A 27,684-nucleotide genomic window follows, 5' to 3' on the forward strand; every position below is an offset into this window, starting at 1 on the left:
ATCCACCAAACAGGAGGTGAATCAGACGTGCGAGGAGGTGACTGTGAGCAAGCGTGTCCATCTTCTGACATCACCAGAACGGATGCACAATGTCCAAAGTGATATGAGATGGACAAAACACAAGCTCTCTGCTCAACAAAAAACAGGAGGTGGAAACAGGAGGTGGACCACGGCTATGCTGTGAATATTAAGGGATTTCAGTTCAGAAGCGTTCACTAATATTAATTCCTGTAGTGTGTCTGAAATTTATGTCCAAGAAACATCTTTGAAATCTTGACATTTTAACTTTAATATTTACATGCTCAGCTTACTGCATGGCAATTCATTCACACCAAGAATGATAATTTGAACTATAATGATGATGATGTGAACATCCACACTGATTAACTAACGTTCTGTAACCACTGGCTGTGTCGGAGCCTCAACATGTATATTGATGACTTCTCCAATATTCATAGTTATCATTATAGTTAATGTTCTTGGTGTGGATGGAGGCAGATAAAGAACACCAGAAGGGCATATGTTCACAAAATGCTTTAAAGATGAGAGGTCCTTGAACAGATTTCATAGTCGATTGGATATTCCTTTGAACGTGTTTTCTATCAGCAATAAAGTGTACTTGTTGAAATAAACACCCCACCTCTCTATCTCTCCTCCTCCATTGTGCTGAAAGACACACACCAACCAGCAGATACATTTTAACTGGTATCTCATTCTCATGGTGAGTCTCACAGCAATTGCATCTGCAATGTTTAACATGAGTAATGTGTTGAATGTTACGCCTTGTACATTTGGATGAGTTTTGATTATAAGCAGAGGTGAGCTTAACATTGCACGCTTTAAATTGTGGGTAATTTACTGAGAATGGGGGCATTAAAATGATAACTACTTGGTTGTAAACTGTTATAACATTTGCGCTGCGTTCCATTTTGCGCGTGGTGTAAGATAGGATACATTCTGAACGAGGGTTAGTCTATCACGCACAAGTCTACAGATGCAGCATTCTCAGGGAAAACTGTTTTAAAAATGTGGGTCATGTGATAAAATCAATGCTTTGAATAGCTTTTCACGGTGCGTTCCCTTTACTGCTACATCTGCAGAGTGTTTTTTTCCTTCCTATCAGGGCTCCAGCGTGCGACCTATTAGGTCGCATATGCGACTTAATTTATTAAGGGTGATACTTAAAATTGAATGAGGTCGCACAGGTGCGACTTGCTGGAAGGATGAGTGGAGGAGAAAAAAAACATCCCGCAGTGCTTGCCCGTTCCATTGATTGAAAACATTGGACGTTCGCCTGACGCCCAGTGTTCAGAGTGGCGCGATTACATACAAAGTCAATTCAAAGACGAGAATTGCGCAAACGGGCGCGGCGCGACCTGCCGCGGTACAAACTGGACGAACCGAGGCAAATATATATTCAGGTCTGAACGCAGCTTATCCGACACAAATTAACTAATCTTTCTCAGCTGTACAATTTCACTGGAGCGCGCAGCGCGCATATCTAACTGCATGATGATCAGTCATGATCTACCCAGCCGACTCCCGACCCAAACACTGAGTGAAACTTAGTAAACGTGTTGTTTGATTAAACATGTGCCACGAAAAATAGCTTCCAAAGCTTGTTATGTTTGCATCGAGGAGGTAGCCTATGTGTCCATACCATACGTCCATACATGCTGATCGGCCAACAAAATACATTAATCTCCCTCCCAGTGAGTGAAGAGCACTGATGCCTGATTTATTCTTCGTGTTCCGTGCTGAAAATAGCTGATCTACAAGCTCACAACGCGTCGCGGACGCAACGCGTTGTGAGCTTGTAGATCAGCTATTTTCAGCACGCGGAGATATGCAGGCTCTGAGAGCATTCAGAAACTTTTGCCTTCACAATAAAAGCATGCAGCTTTCACAAGTTGGCCCATAAATACAAGGAAAAGGATTAAGAATTTGGTGGCATTTCATATTGCAAAAGATTTTTCCCAAAATGTAGAAATATTATAATAAGGAATTAATTTGGATAATGGTAATGGAGATATTGTACAAATTGTCACTTTATTAATCCAAAAGGTTTGGACTGCATTTAATTTTCAACACAAAACCTTAAACTGACTTTCTGTGTGTGGAATATAAATATTGCCTTTATTGACTGAGTGACTTTGTGGTGGGTTGAAACCATCTACAGTGTTTTGAAGTATAACCAGCTAGGTTGCTGTTTTTTACACAGTGACCTTTGTAGGGGGTTTTATGATTCAAACCTTTAATGGTGGAAACCACTACATAAATAAATGGCGCCCGATGTGGGGGCATGATAAGATCATGTATTAATACCACGCTATACAAAGAAAAAAAAATGGTGCTACCTAATTTGTGGTGGCGCTACCAAATGAAAAGGTAGGTGGCACCAGTGCTACCTGTGAAAAAGTTAGTCTGGAGCCCTGCTTCCTATACATATTCTACATGTCATTCTGACTTTCAGTCAATTACAATAACCTTGATTTTTCATTGTATAGCGTTCTCCATATTTGTTTCATTTGGGAGCACTTAGTGTAGGCAGTTTTACAATGATATTGTAAAACTGCCTACACCTTTGACACAGCAGCATTTGACACAGTGAACCACCAGCTGCTCCTAGACACCCTAGCTGATCTAGGCATTGGTGGGACGGCACTTAAGTGGTTCTCCTCCTACCTAACCGACCGGACCTACCAGGTTTCTTGGAAAGGTTTGCCATCATCCCCCATATGATATGATGATGCATATCCTTGTAATTGTTTATAGGGGTTTATAGGGGCAGCGTCAATGCTGTCCCCAGTGTAGCCCGGGCCTTAGGCATTGCAAAAGTAGAAAGAAGAAAAAAGAAAAAAATCCCCAATGCTAGTTTCACACCTCAGGCAGCGGTCAGAAGTTGCTTTATAGATTTGTACATACAGTACATTGCATTGCTATAAATAAACACACACACACACACACACACACACACACACACACTGACCTAAAAAAGTTTCTAGCCATCACAACGAAAGCAAAGTGACATATATAATGCAGTGCTTCTTCAGGTAGTACAGTGTTTTCTCATCTTCTGTGTACTACTTTTAAAGGTAAATCATGTTCTCACATCCCGAGCCTCACGGCAAGCATTTATCCAACCACACAGCCCCACCCCCAGGCCTTTTAGCTGTTCCACCTCCTACTACGTTTGGCCTTTACAAACTGCACAGGTCTAAGTGGACTCCATGAATACTATTCAACCATTCAGTGGGCCACAGGGCGTCGTCAGGGCTTCACTACATTAGAGGAATTTGAAAAGTAAAAGCCTCCTCATCCTAAATGGACAGACCTGTGCCTCTCCATCAGCAAATGGACACAGCTTTTAACATGGCAGGTGATTTACAGTACGGTGACATCCACTTTTGGAAAATAAAGAGGTTGGCGAACCATAACGAGAAACATGATGACCCCCACAGTTTTAAAGTGAGAAACCATTTATCAAAGAGGTCTATATGTACAGTACAGCCTGCAACACTTCATTTGAGAGAGATATGCATGGCGGCAATGAACCGAACAGCTGCATGCAAACCACGGTAAAACAAACAGAAGAAGAAGAAGAAGAAGAAGAAGAAGAAGAAGAAGAAGAAGAAGAAGAAGAGAGAGATATGGATCTCTCTGTCCAATTAGCAATTGTCCAAAATGTTATCACTGAAGTAATAGTACAAGTACAATATTTGGAGTAGAAGTAAAAGTATTGGAAATTGAAAATACTCAAGTAAAGTACGGTACTTAAATGTACTTAGTTACTATACACCACTCAAGCCTCTTCCCTATTCATCATTCATTTATTGACAGTTCACTTTGCCTGTCCTCATCATTGAGTTAACCAAGGCTAAACAAAAACAGCTTTTGAATGATATGTAAACAATTTTAAATTTATTTATTTTTTAGTCAAACAGACAGACAGGCCTGGCCACTGCCACTGCCCATGCAGTCTCTGTGTGTGTGTGTGTGTGTGTGTGTGTGTGTGTGTGTGTGTGTGTGTGTGTGTGTGTGTGTGTGTGTGTGTGTGTGTTGTCCAGACCCATGTTCGGCCCCTCCTCCTCCTCTAAAGCCCCCCCCCCAGCACCTACTGGTCTGCTCCGCTGGAGCCCTGCTGGGAGGGTCCCACTGCCCCTCCTCCTGATGAAGACCCCCTCAGGTACACACACACACACACACACACACACACACACACACACACACACACACACACAGTGCGTGTGTCACACACGTTACCGCAGTGAAATTTGTTCTCCGCATTTGACTCATCTCTTGGAGCGGTGAGCTGCAGCCAAGAGGCGGTGAGCTGCAGCGCAGCACACACACACACACACACACACACCCTTACATAGATTGTGCATTACATTCACCCATTCACACACACATTTATACACCGATGGCGGAGGAAACCATGCAAGGCACCAACCAGCACATCAGGAGCAATTAGGGGTTCAGAGTCTTGCTCAAGGACACTTCGACACTAACTCTGGGGGAGCCCGGGTTCGAACTGGCGGTTACCATCCGGCCACTCTACCCCTGACCCACCGCCGCCCCAACAAACTATCAAGCAGGTGCTGCACCCCATTCGACTGTTTCAGTGCATAGAATATGCGTTATCAACCGTCATCAGGACCATGCAATGGGCCCAGTATGGACATTTTCCACATACTCACTGTTTCAGTATGTCATTATCAGCTATTGTGACGGGTGATAATGGTATTTTTGTGTCACTGATGTCAATGACGGAGGCGCGCCGTGTCAGGTGGCCTTGAGCCACGTGAGGCACCGCCGAGCGAGTCGCCGTGCCGAGCGGTGCGACGGCCACCAGACCCGACTCAGCGCCGTCCGAGGCAGAGAATAGTATATATTAGTAGCCCCTAGTTTCCATGCGCCGACAACGTTCAGCCAAACACCACAATGTCTAGTATGCCAGTATGGCCATATTGGCCGTATTCCAACGTCCTGATAACGGTTGATTTTGTCTATTTAATACAGTGATAACGGGTGAATCCGCTGGCAGGTGTCCTGTCCTGTTTTTGTCCCCCAAAAGTCAGGTTCTGGATTAGTGCTAATATGTAGGGGTGTTAACGATCACAGTATAGGAAACAAAATACATTTTAATTTCAAGAATCAAATTGTAGTGAAACGTAAACAGCAACATATCACACCGTTTCACTTTGTATCGTATCATTTTGCAATGCAAATGATCAATTGTATCAATACTAAGTACTTATGCGTTGTATTTAGCAATTTTAAGAAGAAAAATCACACCTGTGTGAACTGAGTGGTGCAACTCCCCTCTCCCCCTGTCTCTCTCTCTCTCTCTCTCTCTCTCTCTCTCTCTCTCTCTGTAATTAGCAGGCAACAGGGCAACACTCTCTCTCTCTGTTTCTGGCACAACAGCGCAGGTGTAAAAACCAATGGGCCTCTCTTTTTCTATATATTTTTACAGTATATGGCAAGAATTTGTTGAATGCTGTCCTTTTCTTTCCTTTTTTAGCTCTCCCCCCTCTTTTTCTTTAGTGACCTGTCTTTTCCTGTTGGTTGTCATGGCTGCCAGTTCCCACCTGATGTTGTGTGGGAGTTCAGACTGATCCAGACCGTACTGAATAACTGCCAGCTTGCATAAGGTCTTCAGACTAGGACTCAAGTCTAAGACATACAGGTCATCATTGACTGTGTTGTATCTTTGTCCTCCAAAGAGGATGATACGATCTCCCACCATGCAACAGAATACCATGTGACTCCATGTTGTGTAATGAGTTATTAAACATGGAACATTCCCTTTGGACTCAACCTTCTTCCGGGTGAACGTCGCTGGACTGAATTTCCACAGATCATTTAAGTCCTGGTTATTGTTCCTGCCACCAAATATGTACAGCTCTCCATTGTAGGAAAAGGCTGAATGACCGTAGCGTCCTTCTGGAAGAGGCTGTGCAGAAGGAGTGTTCATCCATTGGTTGGTCTCTGTGTCAAACACTCTGATGGTGTTGTAGTTGACCATTGTCCTAATGCCCCCAAATACAAACATCTTTGGCCCGATGATGGTCGCAGAGTGCCATGTTGAAGCAGGTGGAGGAGTTCCTCTGGTATTAATTAAAGTCCAGACCATCGTGGTGGTGTCCAACTTGTAGATGTCATTAGTGTTATTCCCAGTCCATCCTCCATGGATAAACATGACCTTCCCAACAACACAGGCTGAGTGGCCAAACCTCCCCTTTGGAACAGTCCCAGAAACCTTGGGTGTGAGCATTCTGTGGTCGTCGACATCAAATGCATAAAGCACCTTGCTGTAGTTCCCTGTGTCAGTAACTCCCCCCCAGATGTAGATGAAAGGGTCGATCAGCACAGCTGTGCGGCTGGTGTTCATGGGGTGAACCTCAAGGGGGCGTTGTCCTCTTCCAGGTGTCTCTGGGGGCAACTTGATCCAACATAAAGACAATGTGTTGAAGACATGCACTTCAGTCCGACGCTCGGACTCTATAAAGTCTCCTCTAAAGCAGTACACTTTGTGGTCCACTGCTACAGCAGCATCATACTGTGTCTCTGGAAGCCCCTTTAGGTGCACCATCCAACGAAGCATTTCACACAGTAGTTTATAGGTTTCTCCCTGTAAAAGAATGCAGTCCTGAACACCTTGAATGAATGACTTGAAGGAATGCAGTCCTACTGTGTGGGTCAGCACTTATATAGGTTAGCGGGCATACGTGTGACGTAGATATGATGTCACATGTAGGCCAAGTTGGTGTGTCGTAGATGACTGACATCATAGACCATACATGGGCAGCCTTCGCTTAACACATTGGATCCTAAGCACAGGTATACTCGTCGTATACATTAATTACGCACGGCGCTAATGACGACTGGGATCGTCTTTGGGTGTTTGATATCGCTATAAGATCGCCTCCCTCTGTTTCATTTTTTGTTGCTATGCACGGTTGCTAGCCCCCCCCCCCCCCCCCTACTAAAAGTATGACGAAAAATGTTCGTCGACTACCTTTTTCCACTGACGAAAACTAAATGAAAACGAAGCTATGATGACTAAAACTAAGACTAAATATACTGAAAGTTTCGTCAACAAATAAAAATTAGACTAAAATGTCAGGAAGGGACTAGTGGACAAGACTCAGAGATCCAGTATAAGTCATTTTACACTTGGTTGCATGCTGAAAATAGCAGATCTACAAGCTCACAACGCGTCGCAGCGCCATGCGTTGTGAGCTTGTAGATCGGCTATTTTCAGCAAGTGTAAAACCAGTCATTAGTCATTTTAGTCAACTAAATCACCTGTAGATTATTCGACTAAAATCTTATGACATTTAGTCGACTAAAACTAGACTAACACATTCCAGGTGACTAAAATGTGACTAAAACTAAATGAAAACTATTCAAAAGACTTCAAATTTTGCTGCCAAAAACAACACTGTTCCCATAGGGACATTGCTGTTCCTTGGAGTGTTATGCTTTAGCTATTTTAAAAAAATTGAAGAACCACTGACATAGAAACATAGCTTATTCAGAAAACTGTCGGGATGTAGAAGACATTTTTAGAATCTGATCTCAGGTCAAAATGGGTTAACTACTTTTACTCCATTCCATACAGCTACACTTGGTCTATCGATAAACGTGTGAATTATCTGTGTTCATGTCAAGGTACGCGCTTGTCTTACGTGTGTTCAAATATAATGTCTTTATATATTTATTTATAATGTCTGTATTTGCCAGAGAATCACTGTCAGATCTGTGATTTCTCCAGCTGGTTGGCTGAAGTCAGAAGAGATAGAGCACCGAAGTCTGACGTCACTTTCAGTAGAGGGCGCCAACACACAGGTTCATGAATTTTTTTATTTGCATTGAAATCTCCATAGGGCGATTTTAGGTCGCTTCATATAAGAACTGTGTTTGAAAAATAAACCGACCACCCCGGCCTTTCTGTCAGGGGAGTGGCTGTGCGTCGTTAATGATGTCCATTCATATTTGATACAGCCAGTTTCTGGAGAAAATGGAATTAATGTGGCCGCAAAAGCCTTGAAACTACATATGAAGGCAATGTCGCTGCTAATATACGTCACTCCCAGCTGTCTACACATTGCGTTCCTGAGATTCCTCGTTGACGTAAGCTCAGCTGGTGGTGACTCGACTCGTACTAACCACGAAACATTAAATATCAATAAAATAAAAATAAACGTAATTGACATTCAATTTCTGTTGTGCGACGGGCATTTCCACCTTCAGTCGATGCTTCATATCCATATGAGTGAAAAGGCCGGGGTGATCGGTTTATTTTTCAAACACAGTTCTTATATGAGGCGATCTAAAATCCCCCTATGGAGATTACAATACAAATAAAAAGTACATGAACCTGTGGACTGACGCCCTCTACTGACAGTGACGTCAGGGCTTCGGTGCTCTATAATGTTTAGAATCATCATCGTTACATTTTCAGTCTTGAGATTTTATTTTGCTTTATTCCATGAGCTACTGGTTCACCGGCGTCTGACCAGGCGTTTGTTCCACCGTCTCACCACAAGCAGGCGCTGTTGCACCACGGACACACACCGTAAGTATTGACCCTTTCCTGACCTAACCACAGTCTGATACTGTTGTACTGACCGGTACAACCACAGTCTGATACTGTTGTACTGACCGGTACAACAACAGTCTGATACTGTTGTACTGACCGGTACAACCACAGTCTGATACTGTTGTACTGACCAGTACAACCACAGTCTGATACTGTTGTACTGACCAGTACAACCACAGTCTGATACTGTTGTACTGACCGGTACAACCACAGTCTGATACTGTTGTACTGACCGGTACAACCACAGTCTGATACTGTTGTACTGACCGGTTCAACCACAGTCTGATACTGTTGTACTGACCGGTACAACCACAGTCTGATACTGTTGTACTGACCAGTACAACCAGTCTGATACTGTTGTACTGATCAGTACAACCACAGTCTGATACTGTTGTATTGACCGGTACAACCACAGTCTGATACTGTTGTACTGACCGGTACAACCACAGTCTGATACTGTTGTACTGACCGGTACAACCACAGTCTGATACTGTTGTACTGACCGGTACAACCACAGTCTGATACTGTTGTACTGACCGGTACAACCAGTCTGATACTGTTGTACTGACCAGTACAACCACAGTCTGATACTGTTGTACTGAGCAGTACAACCACAGTCTGATACTGTTGTACTGAGCAGTACAACCACGGTCTGATACTGTTGTACTGACCACTACAACCACAGTCTGATACTGTTGTACTGACCACTAGTACAACCAGTCTGATACTGCTGTACTGACCAGTATACCACAGTCTGAAAAGTAAGTTAATATGCACTCAATACTTCTGGGCTACTTTTGAACAAATAATTTCATCAATGGGGCGTGGCATGGAGGTGATAAGCCTGTGGCACTGTTGAGGTGTTATGGAAGCCCAGGTTTGCTTTGATAACAGCCGTAAATTAATTTGTATTGTTCAGTCTTATGTCTCACACCTTCCTCTTGACAATACAACCTAGATTCTCTGTGGGGTTCAGGTCAGGCCAGTTGGCTGGTCAGTTAAGCACAGTAATACCATGGTCAGTACACCAGTTACTAGTAGTTTTCAGAACATATGTACGGAAGCACACAGTGCTGTACAATATCCTAATAGATAGTTGTGTTGACTCTACTATTGATAAAACACAGTGATGATTTGGTTCCATGTTATCTGCATGGTGTTGGTCCACTGACATTGAAAACTTCACACAGCCATCTAAGATATTTTAGAGCACTTTGTGCTTCTGTATGTTGACAAGCTTTGTTATGGAGATGCTGATTTTCCTTTTGGGTTAAGCCCGTACCCTAGGTGGGGTTGGGCGAGAGGACCTTTCTGTGTGGAGTTTGCATGCTTGTTCTCCCCGTGTCCCCTAGGGTCAAAAATCACACCCGTGTGAAGTGAGGGGCACTTTACCAACATCACATATGACATCAATTTAACATCACAAAATAGCATTTTATAAGAATCATGGTCCCTTATTGGCCAACGTTTTCCTCTGACATGCATTTTGCCGATTTGCTCAGTGACAGACAAAACAAACATTAAACTCTGTCCATTGTCAATGGCGTTTTTAATGTTTGTCTAGACAAGACAAACATTAAACCTGTACAAAAAGGAACATCCATTACAAAACGGTAATCCTGGTCTCTATACTGCCTTTATATCAGTGGTTCTCAATATTTCATGTCAAGAACCCCAAAAAATATATGTAATATGCCTCCGCCCCCCCCCCCCCCCCCCCCATCTGAAAATATGTTCTTCCAGGGACCTCCCAGAAGCAAAGATTTGAGTTAAAATGTTTACTCTGTAAGTCTGTAATAATATATATTCAAAGATTTGAGGCACATTTTTACGATTTTTCAAAAATAGCAGACCTACAAGTTCATAGCGCGGCACTCAGTGCCGCACTATGCAGCTTGTAGATCTGCTATTTTTCAATAGTTAAAACACCAAAAGGGGTTCCCGCCCAAAATGGGTTAAGTTCAAGCTCAAAGCTATAGCCTATAGGCCTACTTGGCAAATACCTATAAAGAGCCATTTCTATTGAACACACTCGCCAGCAGAGGTAAAATAGATATCAGAGCTGCATTGATTAATGCAGCTCTGATTAATATCTGAATCATGCCTGGGGAATGAATGTGTTCTGGACAGTAAAGGCCTATAGCTATTTCATATGTAAAGAAGGGAAACGATTATGCACATCCCAGTTTTTAAATACGGTCCTCTTTATTTCAACCAACTTGACTGTCAGTCAAGTACCGATACTGTACTGTACTGATACTATCAGTCCGCTCACAATATGAGCGTAAACGTCGTTGTGAATGAGGTCCTCTGTCTCTCTCTCTCTCTCTCTCTCTCTCTCTCTCTCTCTCTCTCTCTCTCTCTCTCTCTGTGTCTCTATGTCTCTCTACCTGTCTCTCTCTCTCTGTCTCTCTACCTGTCTCTCTCTGTCTCTCTACCTGTCTCTCTCTCAGTGGGCAGAGAGACAGTTGGAGTCTAGACGATGAAGGCGGAGCCGCCGTAGAGTTTATTGTCCTGAGGAGACAGGTGAGTGACAGCTCAACTGTGTGTGTGTGTGTGTGTGTGTGTGTGTGTGTGTGTGTGTGTGTGTGTGTGTGTGTGTGTGTGTGTGTGTGTGTGTGTGTGTGTGTGTGTGTGTGTGTGTGTGTGTTACTCTGAAAATGAATATGCCCAAGGCAGCTTCCTGATTACTTTCTCATTATAATGGCAGAGCGTTTGTCATGGCGCTGGGCTCTACGGTTGGCCATGAAACAGCAAAGTGAGCATAGCTCTAGTGTGGCTATAATGCTTGCAACCTGCTGCAAGTCTAAAGCCTCGCTTCACATCAATGGTTCTCACATTTGTCCGATTAGGTTGCACACAATCATTATCCTTAACTCCATGGAATTGATTGGCCCAACAGGTGCGATGGCACCACTACAAAGGCAATTAGATCAATGCTTGTTCAAGTGTCAGATAGAATTCAGACCAGTTGCACTAATATACGAATAGTATAATTTAACACCAGGAGACGATGGATTCGTCATTACCTCCTGCAAAGACGTTATTAGTAGACATTACTAAACAGCCCAACGGTGACAACAAATAAATAGGCACACAATAGTCAAAAAATCACACCCGTGTGAACTGAGTGGTGTAAGGAAGTTGATTCAGCTGGAGTTTTTGTCCGATGTGAGGTATTATATAAGGTAAGGTATTATATAGCCTGATCAGCTCTGATCTGACGTAATGAAATCACACCCGGATGTGATTTCACAACTGGCTTTTTTTTTGCAGAAAAAATGAGCATGGTTGCTACGGTCATCCAGTTCACCCGGGTGTGATTTAATTACGTCAGAAATTATTTTGAACATAGCAACCATGCTCATTTTTTTCTGCACACAAAAGCCAGTTGTAGGAGTGGTTTACACCACTCAACAAACAGGATATTTTGCTGCTATAAATTATTTAAGTGCAATATGGGCTTGTGCAATAACAGGAAGTACCGTTGTGTGTGTGCATTTGTTGTACTAGTTTTATAGATTTTTAGCTTTTAGTGATTTGATGCACTGATCGGTTGGCACTTTTAATTTCGTTATACACATTGCAATGACAATAAACATCTATTATATTCTTTCTTACAATACTGTTTAATATTACTGCGTGTGAACTTTGTGAAGATAGTGATTTCAAGTCAACATTTTTTTGAGGGGCGCTAGCCACTCATAAACAGCTTTTTGTCATAACTCGTGTCACATTTGCCATTGACAATGAAAGGCGAATTCACGTCAGATGTGTCTGAGCAAATCGGCTAACCGGCTATGTATATAATTCTCGTTATTATTTGCGTCGGTATAACATGACCGATAAGTGGTATAGTGTGGTGTAATGCCCCACACTTACCCCAGACGTGAAAGAACTAGGCCATGTGGAGGAGGTCGGCGAAGATGATAAGAGCGCCCCTCACTTCACACGAGTGTGACTTTTGAGTGGTGCAACCACTCCTAGACAGCTATGTGTGTCCCTGGGTCTGTCCCTTGGTCCCTGGCTGGCTGTGTTCAAGCACGACAAACCCAACACAGTAACTCTGTCATTTCTCAACCATTTCGGACGCTGGACGGCTCGCTGGAACCGGGCCGCCCCTCTGGGCGCGTTACTGTGGGTCAGGACCTTCCGGGGACCCCCACACGGAGTTGCACCACTCACTTCACACGGGTGTGATTTTTTTCTTCCACATTATTCAGACTATTTTGTGTAATTCCCAACTGGGCATTCGTTTCCCCTGCATCCTCCTCACTGCAGACACTGCAGAGCTGCACATAAAGCCTGTCTATATTTTGGAACTCCTGCTAATGACGCTCGCTCATGTATTGAGGTGTGTGCCCACCTGTTGGTGCCATCAGTCCTGCAGCTGACAGGCAAGCGGGTGGGCAACGTGAAACGGCTACAAACAGCAGGTGGGCAACGTGAAACAGCTACAAACAGCAGGTGGGCAACGTGAAACAGTTACAAACAGAAGGTGAGTGATGTCTAGCGTATGTCAGCCCGTCCAGCTCTACGCACACACACCGCAACACTGATTAGCATGGTTTAAAGTAGCCTTAACGCACGTGCCAATAAACACGTGGAAGCCGGCAGATGTTTTTTACAGCCTGGTGTATTTTCCGGAAGTGCATTATTTGTCTATGGGACGCGGCAACTACTGGCGATAGCAAGCGAAGAGGTGATAGTCGAAAAGTGGGCGGAGGAACGTCGTTCAAAAACAGGAAAATATTTTATCTTTGGACGACATCGTCCGACGATAGCCAATCAATGCGCGCACACACACACACACACACACACACACACACACACACACACACACACACACACACACACACACACACACACACACACACACACACACACACACACACACACACACACACACACACACACACACACACACACACACACACACACACACACACTCTTATCCCATTAGGTCAGTTGCTCCAGTTCTATGTTTTAAACATGACCCAGGGACAGAACCAGGGGCACACATAGCTGTCTAGGAGTGGTTGCAGGCTGTGAAGTGGAAGTGGTTTGAACAGGGGGAGGTGCTGAAGGGTGATGTGTATTAGCATTAGTTAATGAACATTCACTAACTTCAACAAACCCTGGTCCCGACTCCCTATCACTGTGTTTTACTCTCCCTCTCCTCTTTGTGGATAAGATAAGTTAAAGCTTTTGCCGGTTTTGTTTCATCTTCGGCTTGTGTTCTTTCAATTTGCTTAGTCTGTTATTATATTTATTATGTATTTTATTTATTTATTATTATTATTTATTTTTATCACCCGCTCGTCTTTTTAAGAAAGCAGTGTAGGCAGAAACGCTCATGGTCTGGATCATGCTGAAGAAGCAGGAATTAATTCTAATCAGGCAGCAAAGAGCCATTCCATTTAGTCTTGCATTTGGGTGTCGCACGCACGCACGCACGCACGCACGCACGCACGCACGCACCTGCACTGACAGTATTGTCCCATGCATGCTTCTATGCACGCACACAATAGCACATATAGTACAGCGGCTTATACCCCAATACAAGAGGTATTGTGCACTTTTTCAAAAAAGCATGAAACTTCTACCATAGTTAGATGATATCATGAGGTGTATTTTCAGATGTGGAGTCAAGTCAGATTTGACCCCTGAGGCCCGGTAGAGCATAATATGTGACCAATACCCATAACATCCTATATAAGGCAAAAAAGTCCAAATTTCATCATTCTTTAAGTAGCATGTGACATATGAAACTAGGGTGTTTGCATGATTCTGAATCCATTCATTTTGGCTTAAAACGGCCATGCCCACTTGCCCAAATGTGCTGGCATCATCAATTTGTGATGACGGCATTGGCCGTTTTTAGCCCAATGAGTGTTTTTTTGCAAAACTAATGCTTGGAATGGATTCAGCATCATGAAATCACCCTAGTTTCATATGTCACATGCTACTTAAAGAATGATGAAATTTGGACTTTTTTGCCTTATATAGGATGTTATGGGTATTGGTCACATATTATGCTCTACCGGGCCTCAGGGGTCAAATCTGACTTGACTCCACATCTGAAAATACACCTCATGGTATCATCTAACTATGGTAAAAGTTTCATGCTTTTTTGAAAAAGTGCACAATTTTTTGGTAATCCGCTGTACTAATACTGTAATAGCACATAATAGCATTCTTACATTTTATGCCTATAAGGTTTGCTTTTGCAAGACTGTGCTATCGTTTGACAACCCTCCCAGAAGAAAATTGCAGTCTGCGTCCTCTCGACTGAGGATTGAGATCTCTAACGAGATGCTAATGACCCTCGCCACAACCCCAGAACCTCACTCACAATCTTTCTTACCTGCTTTTCTTTCCACATATTGTGCATTTTCACCAAGATAAGATCTGCTACTCTAGTTCACAGCATATAATTATCTAGATGAAAGGCTTTTGTCTGCAAGAGTGAAAACATGACATTTGCACTGTGTGAACGGTTTCTCCTCATTCAGAGTGCACTCAGCATTACATTCTGCTCTTCCTCGTGTGTCACTTTGCTCTTATCCATATATCTCTTAACACGTTAATGGCGCTGGGTACAGATGACGAGCAGGCTCGTCTTAAGGCGTTTGATATCGCTATAGCATTGTTTATAGTTTGATATCTCTATAGCATCGTTTATAGTTTGATATCTCTATAGCATTGATATCTCTATAGCATTGCCTCGCTGGGTTTGATTTTTTGAACCGCTCCGGTTGCTATGCACAGTTGCCAGGGCCACATTGCTTGTGTCTCAACAGCCATTAGCTTCTGTTTTAGGCCGCGCCTTTGCAGGCTTTTTTTTCCCGGAAACTAATGCGTCCGTGGTGTTGACCAGATCGGCGATGTTAGGATGTCTTTTCAGCTTGGTAGCATTAACGCTAATACATTAGCATCCAAGACGGAAGCCGAAACCGGACGCGAGTCATAGGGGAATAGCCTGAAAACACCCGGCACCCTGAAGCACCACCACTTATATCCACCACATGGGACTCAATGTGTTAATGATGGGTGAGGACGAGGCCACGATGCTCATCAGAGAGTAGAGCAGAACAGTGGAAACCCCTTGGTCCCTAATACTGTCCAACTGTACAGTACAGTACAGTACAGTACAGTACAGTACAGTACAGTACAGTACAGTACAGTACAGTACAGTACAGTACAGTACAGTACAGTACAGTACAGTACAGTACATCTCTCAGTCGATATGCTCTCATCTCTCAGTTCCTTGATAGCTAGGCAACAGCTCAGACACTCTGTAACTCTGTAACTCTCTGTACCTTCCTCCTCCTATCTGAGATTGATTTCCCTGTCGCATTTTATCTGCTATCTCTCTTCACCATTATTTTGTGTTCTTTTTTTTAACCACATGAACCCTAGCATTGCTTTTCTGGGTCATAACAGGCCAACATTTGACAAAAACAGACAACTTGTAGATTGCCTGTTTTCCCCCGAAGAGAGGGGAAAAAAAGTAAAAGGCCAAGTAGAGACCCCTGGGTTGTTCCACAACAAATATAGGGTTTAAGTGGTTAATATGGTTAATATGGTTAATATGGTTAATATGGTTATCTGTGACAACTTTTCAGCACGTCCCGGACAAAGGAAACAGGAAAACATGAAGACAAATCATCGTACTTACCTATCGGCGATAGTTCAGGCACGCTGCCGATGTACGGTCCTTCCAGGAACTTGGGCTCGCTGTCGTTGATGTCCTGGACCTTGATGACGAACTCGGACTCGGGTTCCAGCGGGTCGTCAGAGAGCCGGTCTCGGGCCTGCGCGCGCAGAGTGTAGAAGGCCTTCTCCTCGCGGTCCAGCCGCTCCGTGACGTGGATGTCTCCCGTCAGCTCGTCGATGATGAAGATGGTGCCCGCTCCCTCCCCGGAGACGGTGTACTTGATGTTCCCCTCGCCCTCATCCGAGTCCGTGTGGATCTGAAAATGGATGCAAATATTATTTAAAACTTTGCTTTTCTTTGTTTGTTTTGTAATAAAAAGATTACATGACATGACATTACATTATCTGGCATCAGCTTATTAAAAGTAATTAATTTAGAAAGGTTGAAATCCCTGTACATTTCTAACAGCACTGGCCCATATCAATGGAGTGAAGCTCCAATGTAACGAACTACCACTGTGGATAGCAGTGCTTTATGTGAATGATTATTTCCACATAATGACATCTGGAGATTGAAACATGACCACAAGGCGTACGACACGGCGTGTTTCCTCCGCCTCCATTTTCTCATCTATTTCCCAGCAGCCAATGCAGCTTAAGGTCCATTCTCAACTCCCCCTGGGCCAGCCATCATCACACTGCCATGAAAAAAAGGGGGAAAAGACAGCAGTTCCTATGATGATTTACACCGTCTCCACACGGCATGCCCTTCACAGGATATGATGCCCAAACTAGAAAAAGTGCCCTTCTGGGCACAGGTCTCCACCAGGAGGATAGGAGTGTGTGTGATGCTTGGCCTGTTGTAGCGCCACCATGAGGCTGATTTGAAAACTGTCAAGTGGAATTTCTTCCTCAGCCTAGTGGGAATATGCATGCACAGTTTCACCGCAATCGGACGCTGCGTTGAGTAGTTGTGGCTACTCTTGAAAAGTTTAGAAGCCAATCGTAGACAATGAAGGTGGATTATGAATCACATGACTATAGAGAGCATGTGTACTGATTTGCGTGAAATTTTCTGAACATCTGAAGGAGTAATATTAGAAAATGTGCTTTACATATGTCGGCCTCCTGGTGGCGCTATAAAGAGCAGATGTGAAAAATTCCAGGCAAAGGTTTTTCCTTGGCCTCTAGGGAGTTGACATACAAAGTTATCCACAAATCCGTGCAGTTGGAGGTAAAAACACTTTTCGGCCAGTTATAGCGCCACCATGAGGCTGAGTTGAAAATGTTCACGTGGCATTTCTTCCTCGGCCTAGTGGGAATGTGCGTGCACAATTTCACGGAAATCACACGATGTGTTCATGATTTGCAGCATTTTGTTTGAAACTGAGCACTCCTGCGAACTTTGGAAGCCAATCTTAGCCAATCAGGATGGAGTCTGAGAAATCTGAAAGACCCATTTCGTTGAATGGCTCTAGAGAGACTGTGTACCAATTTGCGTGATTTTTGGACAAAATCTGTAGGTGTACTGTCCAAAAACTTGTTTTGCATAAAGCGGCCTCCTGGTGGCGCTATAACAGGCCGTTCTGAACATTTTGGGGCAGAGGTTCATCGTTGGCATCCAGGGAGTGTGTGTGCCAAATTTGGCATCGACCGGGTTAACGGTGCCGGAGATTAGCTGATTAACACGGACGGACGGACGGACACACGGACGGACGGACGGAGTGCAAAACATACTCTCTCCCCATGCCTTCGGCCTGGTGGAGACAATTAGGAGATCAAAGTCATTTCAGAGATTGTTAAAGGTGGGGAAGTGTAGTGTAGCTGCCGAGGTTGAAAAGTAAACTTAAAGAGCTCATATAAATCAGATCTTCTCCCCTAATGTGATTAGAAGACATTCTGGAAGCTGCGACGAACGAGAGTCCCAACCTCCCCTTTGGGTCTTTACAAAGACCATGGGGTCTGCAGGCTCTCTCTCCATGTCCCTCATGAATACTCTCTCCCTCTCTCTCTCTCTCTCTCTCTCTCTCTCTCTCTCTCTCTCTCTCTCTCTCTCATATTCTATCTTCTCTCACACACATTCACTCCTCTGTTCATCTTTCACTCTCATTTATCTTTATTCCCAATCCCCCCCTCTCTCTCTCTCTCTCTCACGCGCACGCACACGCACACGCACACACACACACACACACACACACACACACACACACACACACACACACACACACACACACACACACACACACACACACCTCTCACTCTCTCCGTTTAGGTTGGATGGCACTTACACCCGTCTTCTAATGGGAGCGCAAAATCTGTCTTGGAAAAGCCACCCATCGACTGATCTAATATACGGCAACCTGCCCCGTGTTTCTTCACTAGTCCAATTCAGAAGAACACAGTTTGCAATGAGGTTATATCTTCCCTTCTTCTCTGGAGTCAGAGCAGACCAGAGGTAGAAAACTGTCGTACCCTGATGTCATCGCTAGGGACACATGCATCAGTAAGCAGATACTGGGGATGGTAATGAAGGACCGGGAAGTCTGGCGTGGCATTGTGAAATCCATGATCTCGACCGCGGACGAAAAATGATGATGAGTTGCCTTCTACCAGAAATTATAATTCCGAGCCCTCTCTGCAGTATAACCGTGTTTCAATCTACCGAACAGGCCCAGGGAGAGGAGAGGGGGGAAGTGGGGAAGTAGAGAGGTATGGTAGAGATCACCCAGCCTCCCTGGTTAATACTTTATAAAGGCTTAATTAAATACAGGCTTCTTTCACCCTCACAGGGGTTTTCATTAAGTATTTGTCGTAAAACCGCAGAATAATGCAAGCACGTGCCTCCATATTGCTTCGCTCAACCTTTTGCCCCAACCTTTTCTTATTGGCCTTTCTTTGCCTTTTCTCTTCATTCCGAAGTCAAATAAATGAACAGAGAAAGTACCGGTATACACTTTTGGCGCCATTAATATTTCAGTGATAATAAAATAAGCTTGAGAGAGAGAGAGAGAGAGAGACATAGACAGAGAGACAGCGAGAGGGAGAGAAAGTTATCCAATGAAAGTGTGACTGGAGATGTATCACTGTTTACGTACTGTAGTTTTCTGGCTCACTGTCTTTGATTCTCAATATAAAAACATGAATTTACTTTCATGTCTATTTAAATCACATTAATTCCATTAAACATACCCAACCGCCCACATAAACAAAAATACTACATTGAATAATTGTGTAGCGCACACACACTCACACACACTAACACACACACTCACACACACTCACACGCACGCACATAGTTAATGATTCTGTTGTGATGCATGCTTCTGTTTCTCTCCCCTCAGGGTAGATGTGTCCATCCATCTGTCAGTCCGTCCTCACTGGAGTGATTCAGGCTGGCGGTTTCTCACGCGCACACTAGGGCATTCACTTCTAGTCATTTTTACTAGTTGACTAGTTGCCTAGTTTACTAGTCGACTAGTCGACTAGTTGTTTAACTACCTATTATGTAAAAAATAAAATAAATTAAAAAAATTACTTTTTTTTTTTTTTAATAAATATTTGTACATTGAAAAACTGTGTACATGGTGACTATAACTATAATCTACCTGATCTTGAGGCCTACAAAATCGGGGAAAAAATAAAATAAACTTTTTTTTTTCTTTTTCTTTTTCCAACACACACACACACTAAAGGTCATTGCCAGGACGTACGTCAGCTTTAAAGCAAACAGAACCATTAGTGGTTCATGTAAATGTAAGGTTAGCATTGTGTAAAATGTAAGGTGCTGTAACCAAACATTAAAAGTCCAGCTCCCGATGTGCAGGTTGGTGCCTTGCATGGTTAACCTAACCCATGTGAATGGTAATGCACAATCTCTGTAAAGTGCCTTGGATAAAGGCGCTATATAAATGCACCATTTAGCAGAGCCTGAATGCCAAGGTCAGATATAATATTCACACATTATTTACATCATAAATAACATGTTTTCCAATATATATACACGCAAGTTATCCCACTGAACAACATTTGATATCATTGGCTCACATTATATAGCATGTCTCAGGGCGATTATGTAAATGACCATCATTATAGTAACACATTTAATTGAAGCCAATGCAAACCAGCTGGGAGTGAATCATTTATGTTATTAATTAGGAAGAAAGTTTGTCCTTCTTTTTAAATATTTTCTTTCACGTTGTTATAATGATCATTAGACTCAGAGCAATAACAGAGTTCAGTTTTAATGAATGTAGAATGCAGGATGTAATTTACACACAAAATGTGAGGGACTTCATTTATTTGACTGCATTTTTTAAAATACCGGTAGTTTATTTAAAACCAAAAATACTCTTTCACACACTTGCCAGTGTGCCAGTGATCACCCTCCTTTGTGCCAATGTTGCCACTGGTGCCTAAGGTTGCCTACCCCTGCTATAGAGTGTGCTGACCATATAAGGAGTTCTTCCCTGTCCCCAGTTCACCCCTGGGGTCAAAAAAGCTTAGGTTTCGTTTTTGGCCCCTGCTGGACAACATTTGCATTCTCTCGGGCAGAGACGATGTACTCCGAACCAATTCTGGTCGGAGCGATATGCGGCTGTATGCGGCCGCTGGAGGCGGGATCAATGCGAGACTGATGACATATTGAAGCTGTGCCACAGCGCAAATGTAAACACAACCTAACAAGACTACAACTCGAAATTATTATGGAGATAACAGATTGTTGTCCCGCTGCTTCCGGGTTCATCGTTTCTGCTTGAGAGAGCCCAGATGCAGGCAGGAGAAGGGAACTGGTGAACTCAATACTGCTGCAATCTGGCAGTCAGGTTACCATCCTTCATCCAATCAGGATAGGGAGGGGCCTTCCTCCAATCATGATCGAGCGGAGGCGGGCCTTGGTGCGCATGCTGTTGGCCAGTTGAACTTGGATGCATTAGATATGGCCTTTCTCCGAGTTGGAAAGAGTTGTGTTTGAAAGCTAATTTTATGTTTTGAATAGCAGCAATCAAAACACAAAGTCTACTACAAAGCCAAGAAAAAATTCTGAAAAACTTCAAATATTTATATAGCAGCATCATTTTTTTTACATTTTTGAATACTGTGCATACTGTACAGAACCCAAAAATGGGTTCCCGGCCAGAATGGGTTAACCCATTTAGACCTGAGGCAGATTCTAAAGACGCCTTCTAAATCCTGAACAAAGTTTTCTGAAAAACTTTATCCAAAAATGACAAAAAACTTGCTATATACTGTACACATGAATAGCAACTCCAAAAGGGGTTCCCGGATTGAAAGGTACAGGACAGAAAGTCTTATTAGCTAAAAGCTACTTGATGATAGGAAAAGAAACGAGGAAAAGAAACAAGAAGAGAAGAGGAGAGGAGAGGAGAGGAGGGAAGGGAAGGGAAGGGAAGGGAAGGGAAGGGAAGGGAAGGGAAGGGGAGGGGAGGGGAGGGGAGGGGAGGGGAGGGGAGAGGAGAGGAGAGGAGGGAAGGGAAGGGAAGGGAAGAGAAGAGAAGAGAAGAGAAGAGAAGAGAAGAGAAGAGAAGAGAAGAGAAGAGAAGAGAAGAGAAGAGAAGAGAAGAGAAGAGAAGAGAAGAGAAGAGAAGAGAAGAGAAGAGTGATACCGTTTATTTTTATATGGATTCAGCAGAATGAAGCTTACACTGAATCTGTGGGTTTACAGGGTCTCAGAGTGAAGGCAAATTGGCCGTCTTATATCCAAGTCTGTGTAATCAGGAGTATCTCTGCCACATTTCACTGCTGTGCTTGTCAAGCTCTCTGATCTTAACTGCCAACGGTGCTAACGAGGTGACTGTATCAGAGACACGACAGGTGCAGAGATGGAAGGGAACGGGCACGTTGAACTCGGGAGTCTGAGATGTAAAAGGCAAGAAAGTGGCAGTGAAGCGAGACCACAAGACAAAAGAGGAGAGATTACGAGGAAAGAATACGGGGCACGGCGATTGGCACAAAGGAGAAAATGTGGAACCTCAGACCGAAAGAACAGGCTGGTCCGTCCATATGAGGGAGAGGGCGGCCAAGAGGAAGGCAGAGAGAGAGAGAGAGAGTGGGAGCGAGGCAAGAAACATCATGAGGTAATAACAGTATTTGAAAGATAACAAACCAGAGCAACCTACATTTCTCTCTCATCTTTCCAGGAGATGTGGATCGGTGAAAGCCCTTCATGCCCAACAGCCGTGCACTTTCCCTTCTCCGTTCTAAAGCCACTTTGTACCTCTTTGATAATGTGCCATGTGATGTCACAGCTGGACCGAGATTTGACTAATTATAGCTTGGATCATTACGGCGGGGAGAATTACTGAAGAAGGCTTGCGTGCGCTGCACGTGTGCATACGTGTTTGTGTGCATGTGTGTGTGTGTGACGCACGCACATGCACACGGAGACAGATTTGCTATCAAAGACTGTGATATCATCACACCCAGTAACTGAAGAATAACATGTCTCTAATCTCTATATGTTCAGCGAACACTGATGTCCATACCCATTCCTAACTGCGAGATTCACACTCGTCCATTGCTATTTATACAGTACATTTTAGTTGGCAAAGGCAAAAGCCAGTTGGACATCTCTGTTTGACTTTCAGATATGTTTTAACAGTATATATTCTAATTAAAACAGACATGTTTAAATGCTTGTAAGGCTGCAATATACACACAGACAGTTCTGATGGACAGGTCACACAGACAGTTCTCATGGACAGGTCACACAGACAGTTCTCATGGACAGGACACACAGACAGGTCACACAGACAGGTCACACAGACAGTTCTCATGGACAGGTCACATAGACAGGTCACACAGACAGTTCTCATGGACAGGTCACACAGACAGGTCACACAGACAGTTCTCATGGACAGGTCACACAGACAGGTCACACAGACAGTTCTCATGGACAGGTCACACAGACAGGACACACAGACAGTTATTATGGACAGGTCACACAGACAGGACACACAGACAGTTCTCATGGACAGGTCACACAGACAGTTACCAAGAAAGACCTATTGCTGCACAGACCACAGACCATCTGCAAAGACAGATGTCTGCCTATGGTCTGCTTTCCTTCCATGTGGACATCCATAGCCAACCCAAACACGGACTGACATCCGTACATACACTACTAGAAAACCCCCAATAATAGCTAATAATGCACTTTTGCACAAAATAATACCTGGACCTCTTTGGTGGGGACGTAACAACTACAAATAAAAGTAAGAAAGCCTCTAGCATGGAATTCTCCTTTAACCTTCTGCTCATAGCAGTTTATAATGACTGCAGGCAAGGTTTTCTTAGATACGGAAATGGTTCTTTCTTTTTTTTCTATTCAGACAAAGATGAAATAAGGACGTCAACCCAGAACAAGTCAATACTGGCTGGAGGGCTAGGCCAATACATAAAGCACAACAAACCTTCAATACATAGACTGCCTGCTGTGACACAGACAAGACACACTTTAACCTTTTCCCTAACCTTAACCTAGTCCTCCTGCAACTCAAGAACAACTTCTTGAAAAGTGAGCTTTAAAGGAACATTTCACCTCTGGAAGAAACTGCAGTCACTCAATGATAATAGTATTCGCAGTAGATAACAGTAGCACAATTTGAAATTTGCACCCTATAATGGCCAGAACAATAATCAAGTCTGTGTGTTTATAGGGGACTGGATTGCTGGATTACTACAATGACCATATTGCTTTGGTCATGTTGTCTCTGCAGGTTTGCCTGACTGAGACAATGTAGTCCAGGAAGGAAGTGAGATCAATGCCTGATGAGTCATCAGGCATTTGAAATACTAAAATATCTAAAAACACATATTACACACATAAAAGGGAAAGTGTTCCCAAACATCATTAAAATAATCTGGTTGCAAAAGGGGTGAAGTGGCCTTTTTAGTGGTTTCCATATCTGACACCGCCATATCTCAGCAAAATGACATTCCCATACATTTCATAATGCCTATACCTCTCTCTGCATTTGTCACGGAGCACATTAGGGAAGTAGACAGGGGGGAAAGTGAGAGTCGTGGGAGCAGTTCGGTCCAACAGGATTCATTATCCAAATGTACTGAACGTACTGATACGAGGGAGCGTTTACTGGGAAATCATATTCCATTAGCAGAGTAATGGTGGCTGTACTGTGAGACAGACAGGCTTGGCAACGTTGCCCAGTTGGAGTGAAATAATTAACACGTGAAAAAAAAACCGCTTGTTGTAAATGGACAGAGATTGTCGGAGGCGTGACGCATGCATTTAATACTTGTGTGTGATTGTGTGTTTCTCTCTCTCTCCCTCTCTCACACTGTATTGATATTCTTGGCCGTGCCCTGGTACCTTGGAGAACAACTCTGGGTCATTATATTATATTAATACATTTTTGTCCCCCCCTTCCCCCTGCTGTGTTGCACGGTAAGACTACGCCTATGGTCATTAGTATTATTGCCATCACCTGGGTGGGTCAGTCGTATAACTTTCTCGACGTTAAGCCGTGTATAAGTTCAACAACACAGCCATGCAAAATAACATTGACAGGGGTGTAATTAGAAACGCCCAGCCTGCTGTGGAGCACATCACCAACATGCATTTTGTAACAATGTAGAGAATTACAAATGTACGCATGAATGTTGCCAAGCCCATAGTTGAAAAACGTATAACGAACGCCCACAAGATCGGCACGTGTGCGACTGGGACTCATCCGCGTGTCTGGGTCTCTGTCGGCATCAATATTCCATCTTTTCACATCACGTCAAATATAAGCCAACTGAATCATACATTCCGTCCAGTCTCATCAGCTCATCCAGTCTCATGACCGAGACGCCAACGAGGAGAGACAAGGGTTCGGCGGAGTGGTGCGAACATTCCCAAATTGAAAATACGGCACGCGTGCCAACAGCAGTCAGCTGTGGTTTGACATGCATTCGTTATCCATGATGACATTAGGAAAATGTCACACTAATGTCACACTTACTCAGGACATTGGCTGACAGTACCCCCCCCCCCCCCCGACTCTAAAGCTTAAATTAATTCTGTGCAGGTGTTGCTTGCCGTATCTGACGACAGATTTTCAAGCTTGAAAATCAGTTCTTGTCAGCAATTGAAACAGGTGCACATTGGAATATGTAAACCGACCCAGAAATTGACCAAACATGTTCTAAATCCACTCTCAGATTTAAGTATTGAGTACACACACACACACACACACACACACACACAGGAAATTAAGAAAACATTACATTTTGGTAACAAAGCAATCCAATGGAGTTAAGAGGTTTTGTCCAAAGCGCTTTTTGAACCACTCCTATACAGAGCTTTGTATGTCCCTGGCTGTGTCCCTGGCAGTACAGTACAGTACAGTACAGTACAGTACAGTACAGTACAGTACAGTACAGTACAGTACAGTACAGTACAGTACAGTACAGTACAGTACAGTACAGTACAGTGACCCCCTGGGGACCCCCACACGGTAACTCTGTCATTTTTCAACCGTTTCGGATGTGGGGCAGCTTGCTGGAACCGGCCCAGCCCCCTGGGCTCGTTCATGTGGGTCTGGACGTTCTGGGGTGTTCACGGGTGTGATTTTTACTACTTTTAATTACGTCTTCGGCACGGAAGCGTTGGATTTGACAGAACGTCAATTAAATCAATGTGTTAAGTACAGTACTTAAGTGAATGCACTTACCAGTTACTTTCCACCACATAAAACATGCCTTACCTTTCCTAAGTAGAGGGGCTCCGTTCCAGTGTACTCCTCCACAACAAAGAACTGGTTCCACACCCATCCTCTCTTCACTCGTTCATGGGACATGGAGCCCTGTTCCAGGCTACTCCCTCCTGGGGCTGAAGCACTAGTCCTTGACGCCTCACACCAGCAACAAGTACAACTAAGAATAGCAAGTGCTACAAACACTGTCCAAGCTCTTACTGTCCAGCACAGAGCCATTTTAAGAGGGGGGGGGAATTGCTCTCCTGCTCGGCTCTACATGTGATGTAGGAGCGAGAGAAACAGGAATAGTCTTTTTGTATTTATATGTGCATACATATAAAAGCTGTTGTCTGTTATCTATTAAATTGCCACAACTCCAGCTGGGCAGACAGGTCTTGATTCCACGCTAATCCACAAGATTCTGGAACATTCTAAAGTCTCGAGTGGTTCTGGCCATGGGTTTGCTCAAAGGGCAGGTCATGCATGCTCTCCATGAGTCTGTTGGATATAGAATAGTTGTCCTGTGAGAGTCTTCAGTGAGACACAGCCAGTCATTCTTAGTCTATATTAGTCCTTTCACTGCCCTGTTAGAGGCTACAAGGGGGCATTTGCTGTTTGCAGCAGAAGTTTCTGAAGTCAAGAGAACGGGAGAGAAAAGTTTGTCCTCAGTGCTATGTGGCCACAGGTAATTTCACTGTGTATCACTGATATAAATGGAATATGGAAATGGGAACGGCATAGAGAGAAACCTCCCTAAGCGAAAATACCAGCCTTCATCCATCCTTGGGTATGTCTATGTGCTGTCAAAAATATGACTTATAATATACTGTAAAAAAAGAAAAAAAATCGTTGATCCCTCAGGATCATTTGCACGGTTCCATGAGCACATGAGACGAATGATGACCGAGGTCCTTTCAGTAACTAAAACGCTGAAACTGTTCCAGAGCTTGGTGTCTCACAAACAATCCCGTCTGCCTCCTGAATTCTTGAGTGGAGAAGCAGTTAGTTGATTTTTATTTTTGCTGACACCGATTGATCTTGGAGAGCTCTACCCCGAGGGCGTTTTCCATCTGTCTGGGGTGTTCACTGTTGCAGAGTCCGCTGGCGTTGCTCTGGCTGTGAGGTCAAGTGAGTTTGTTTGTCCAGGCAGTGATTAGAAGGAAGCACACCTGTAAGAGAGGAAAAGAGAAGAGCTGTTACTGGAAATGTTAGATTGTGCTTGCGTGCCTGCATGCGTGTGTATAATCCATTATAGATATGCGTATAATCCATTATATATATATATATATATATATGCGTGTGTATATTATATACACGCGCACGCATACATACATACTTTATTTTACTAGGGGGTTCCATCACTTTATCAACCTGATAAATCTGCAAGCACTTCACAGTGTTGGAATGATTTATTGCATCTCAATTTTTTTTATAAACGTACAGATTTCCCCATTATACATCACGCATGCTGCCCATGTCATTTCAGTGCTATAATGTGAACACAGCGAAATTCACTGTGTGATTTATTCAATGTACATCACTGTGGCCATAAACATTGATAAATAGCACAATGCCTCTCCCCTAAAACCATCTGTCCGTTACACACACCCAGCACTTTCCTATGCCTATCTGATGTACAGCAACAACAAAAACGGGTTGGGCTTTCTGGTCGGGATTATCTGGACCAAGCGGTTC

General features: G+C 43.7%; 1 protein-coding gene across 1 annotated transcript in view; it reads right to left on the reverse strand.

Annotated features, from left to right (window-relative positions):
- The window catches only part of LOC306930406 (cadherin-22-like), a 161,296-nt gene that overhangs the window by 77,426 nt on the left and 56,186 nt on the right, over nucleotides 1-27,684 (reverse strand). The window contains exons 2-3 of the mRNA XM_079511359.1: nucleotides 25,999-27,158; nucleotides 16,293-16,587 (exon numbers count right to left, since the gene is read on the reverse strand). Coding sequence (XP_079367485.1) covers nucleotides 16,293-16,587; nucleotides 25,999-26,226 — 523 coding nt within the window. The 5' untranslated portion in view covers nucleotides 26,227-27,158. The remainder of the gene's footprint in view (nucleotides 1-16,292; nucleotides 16,588-25,998; nucleotides 27,159-27,684) is intronic.

Source organism: Electrona antarctica (assembly GCF_951216825.1).
Source record: "Electrona antarctica genome assembly, chromosome: 9".
Taxonomy (NCBI): Eukaryota; Metazoa; Chordata; class Actinopteri; order Myctophiformes; family Myctophidae; genus Electrona; species Electrona antarctica.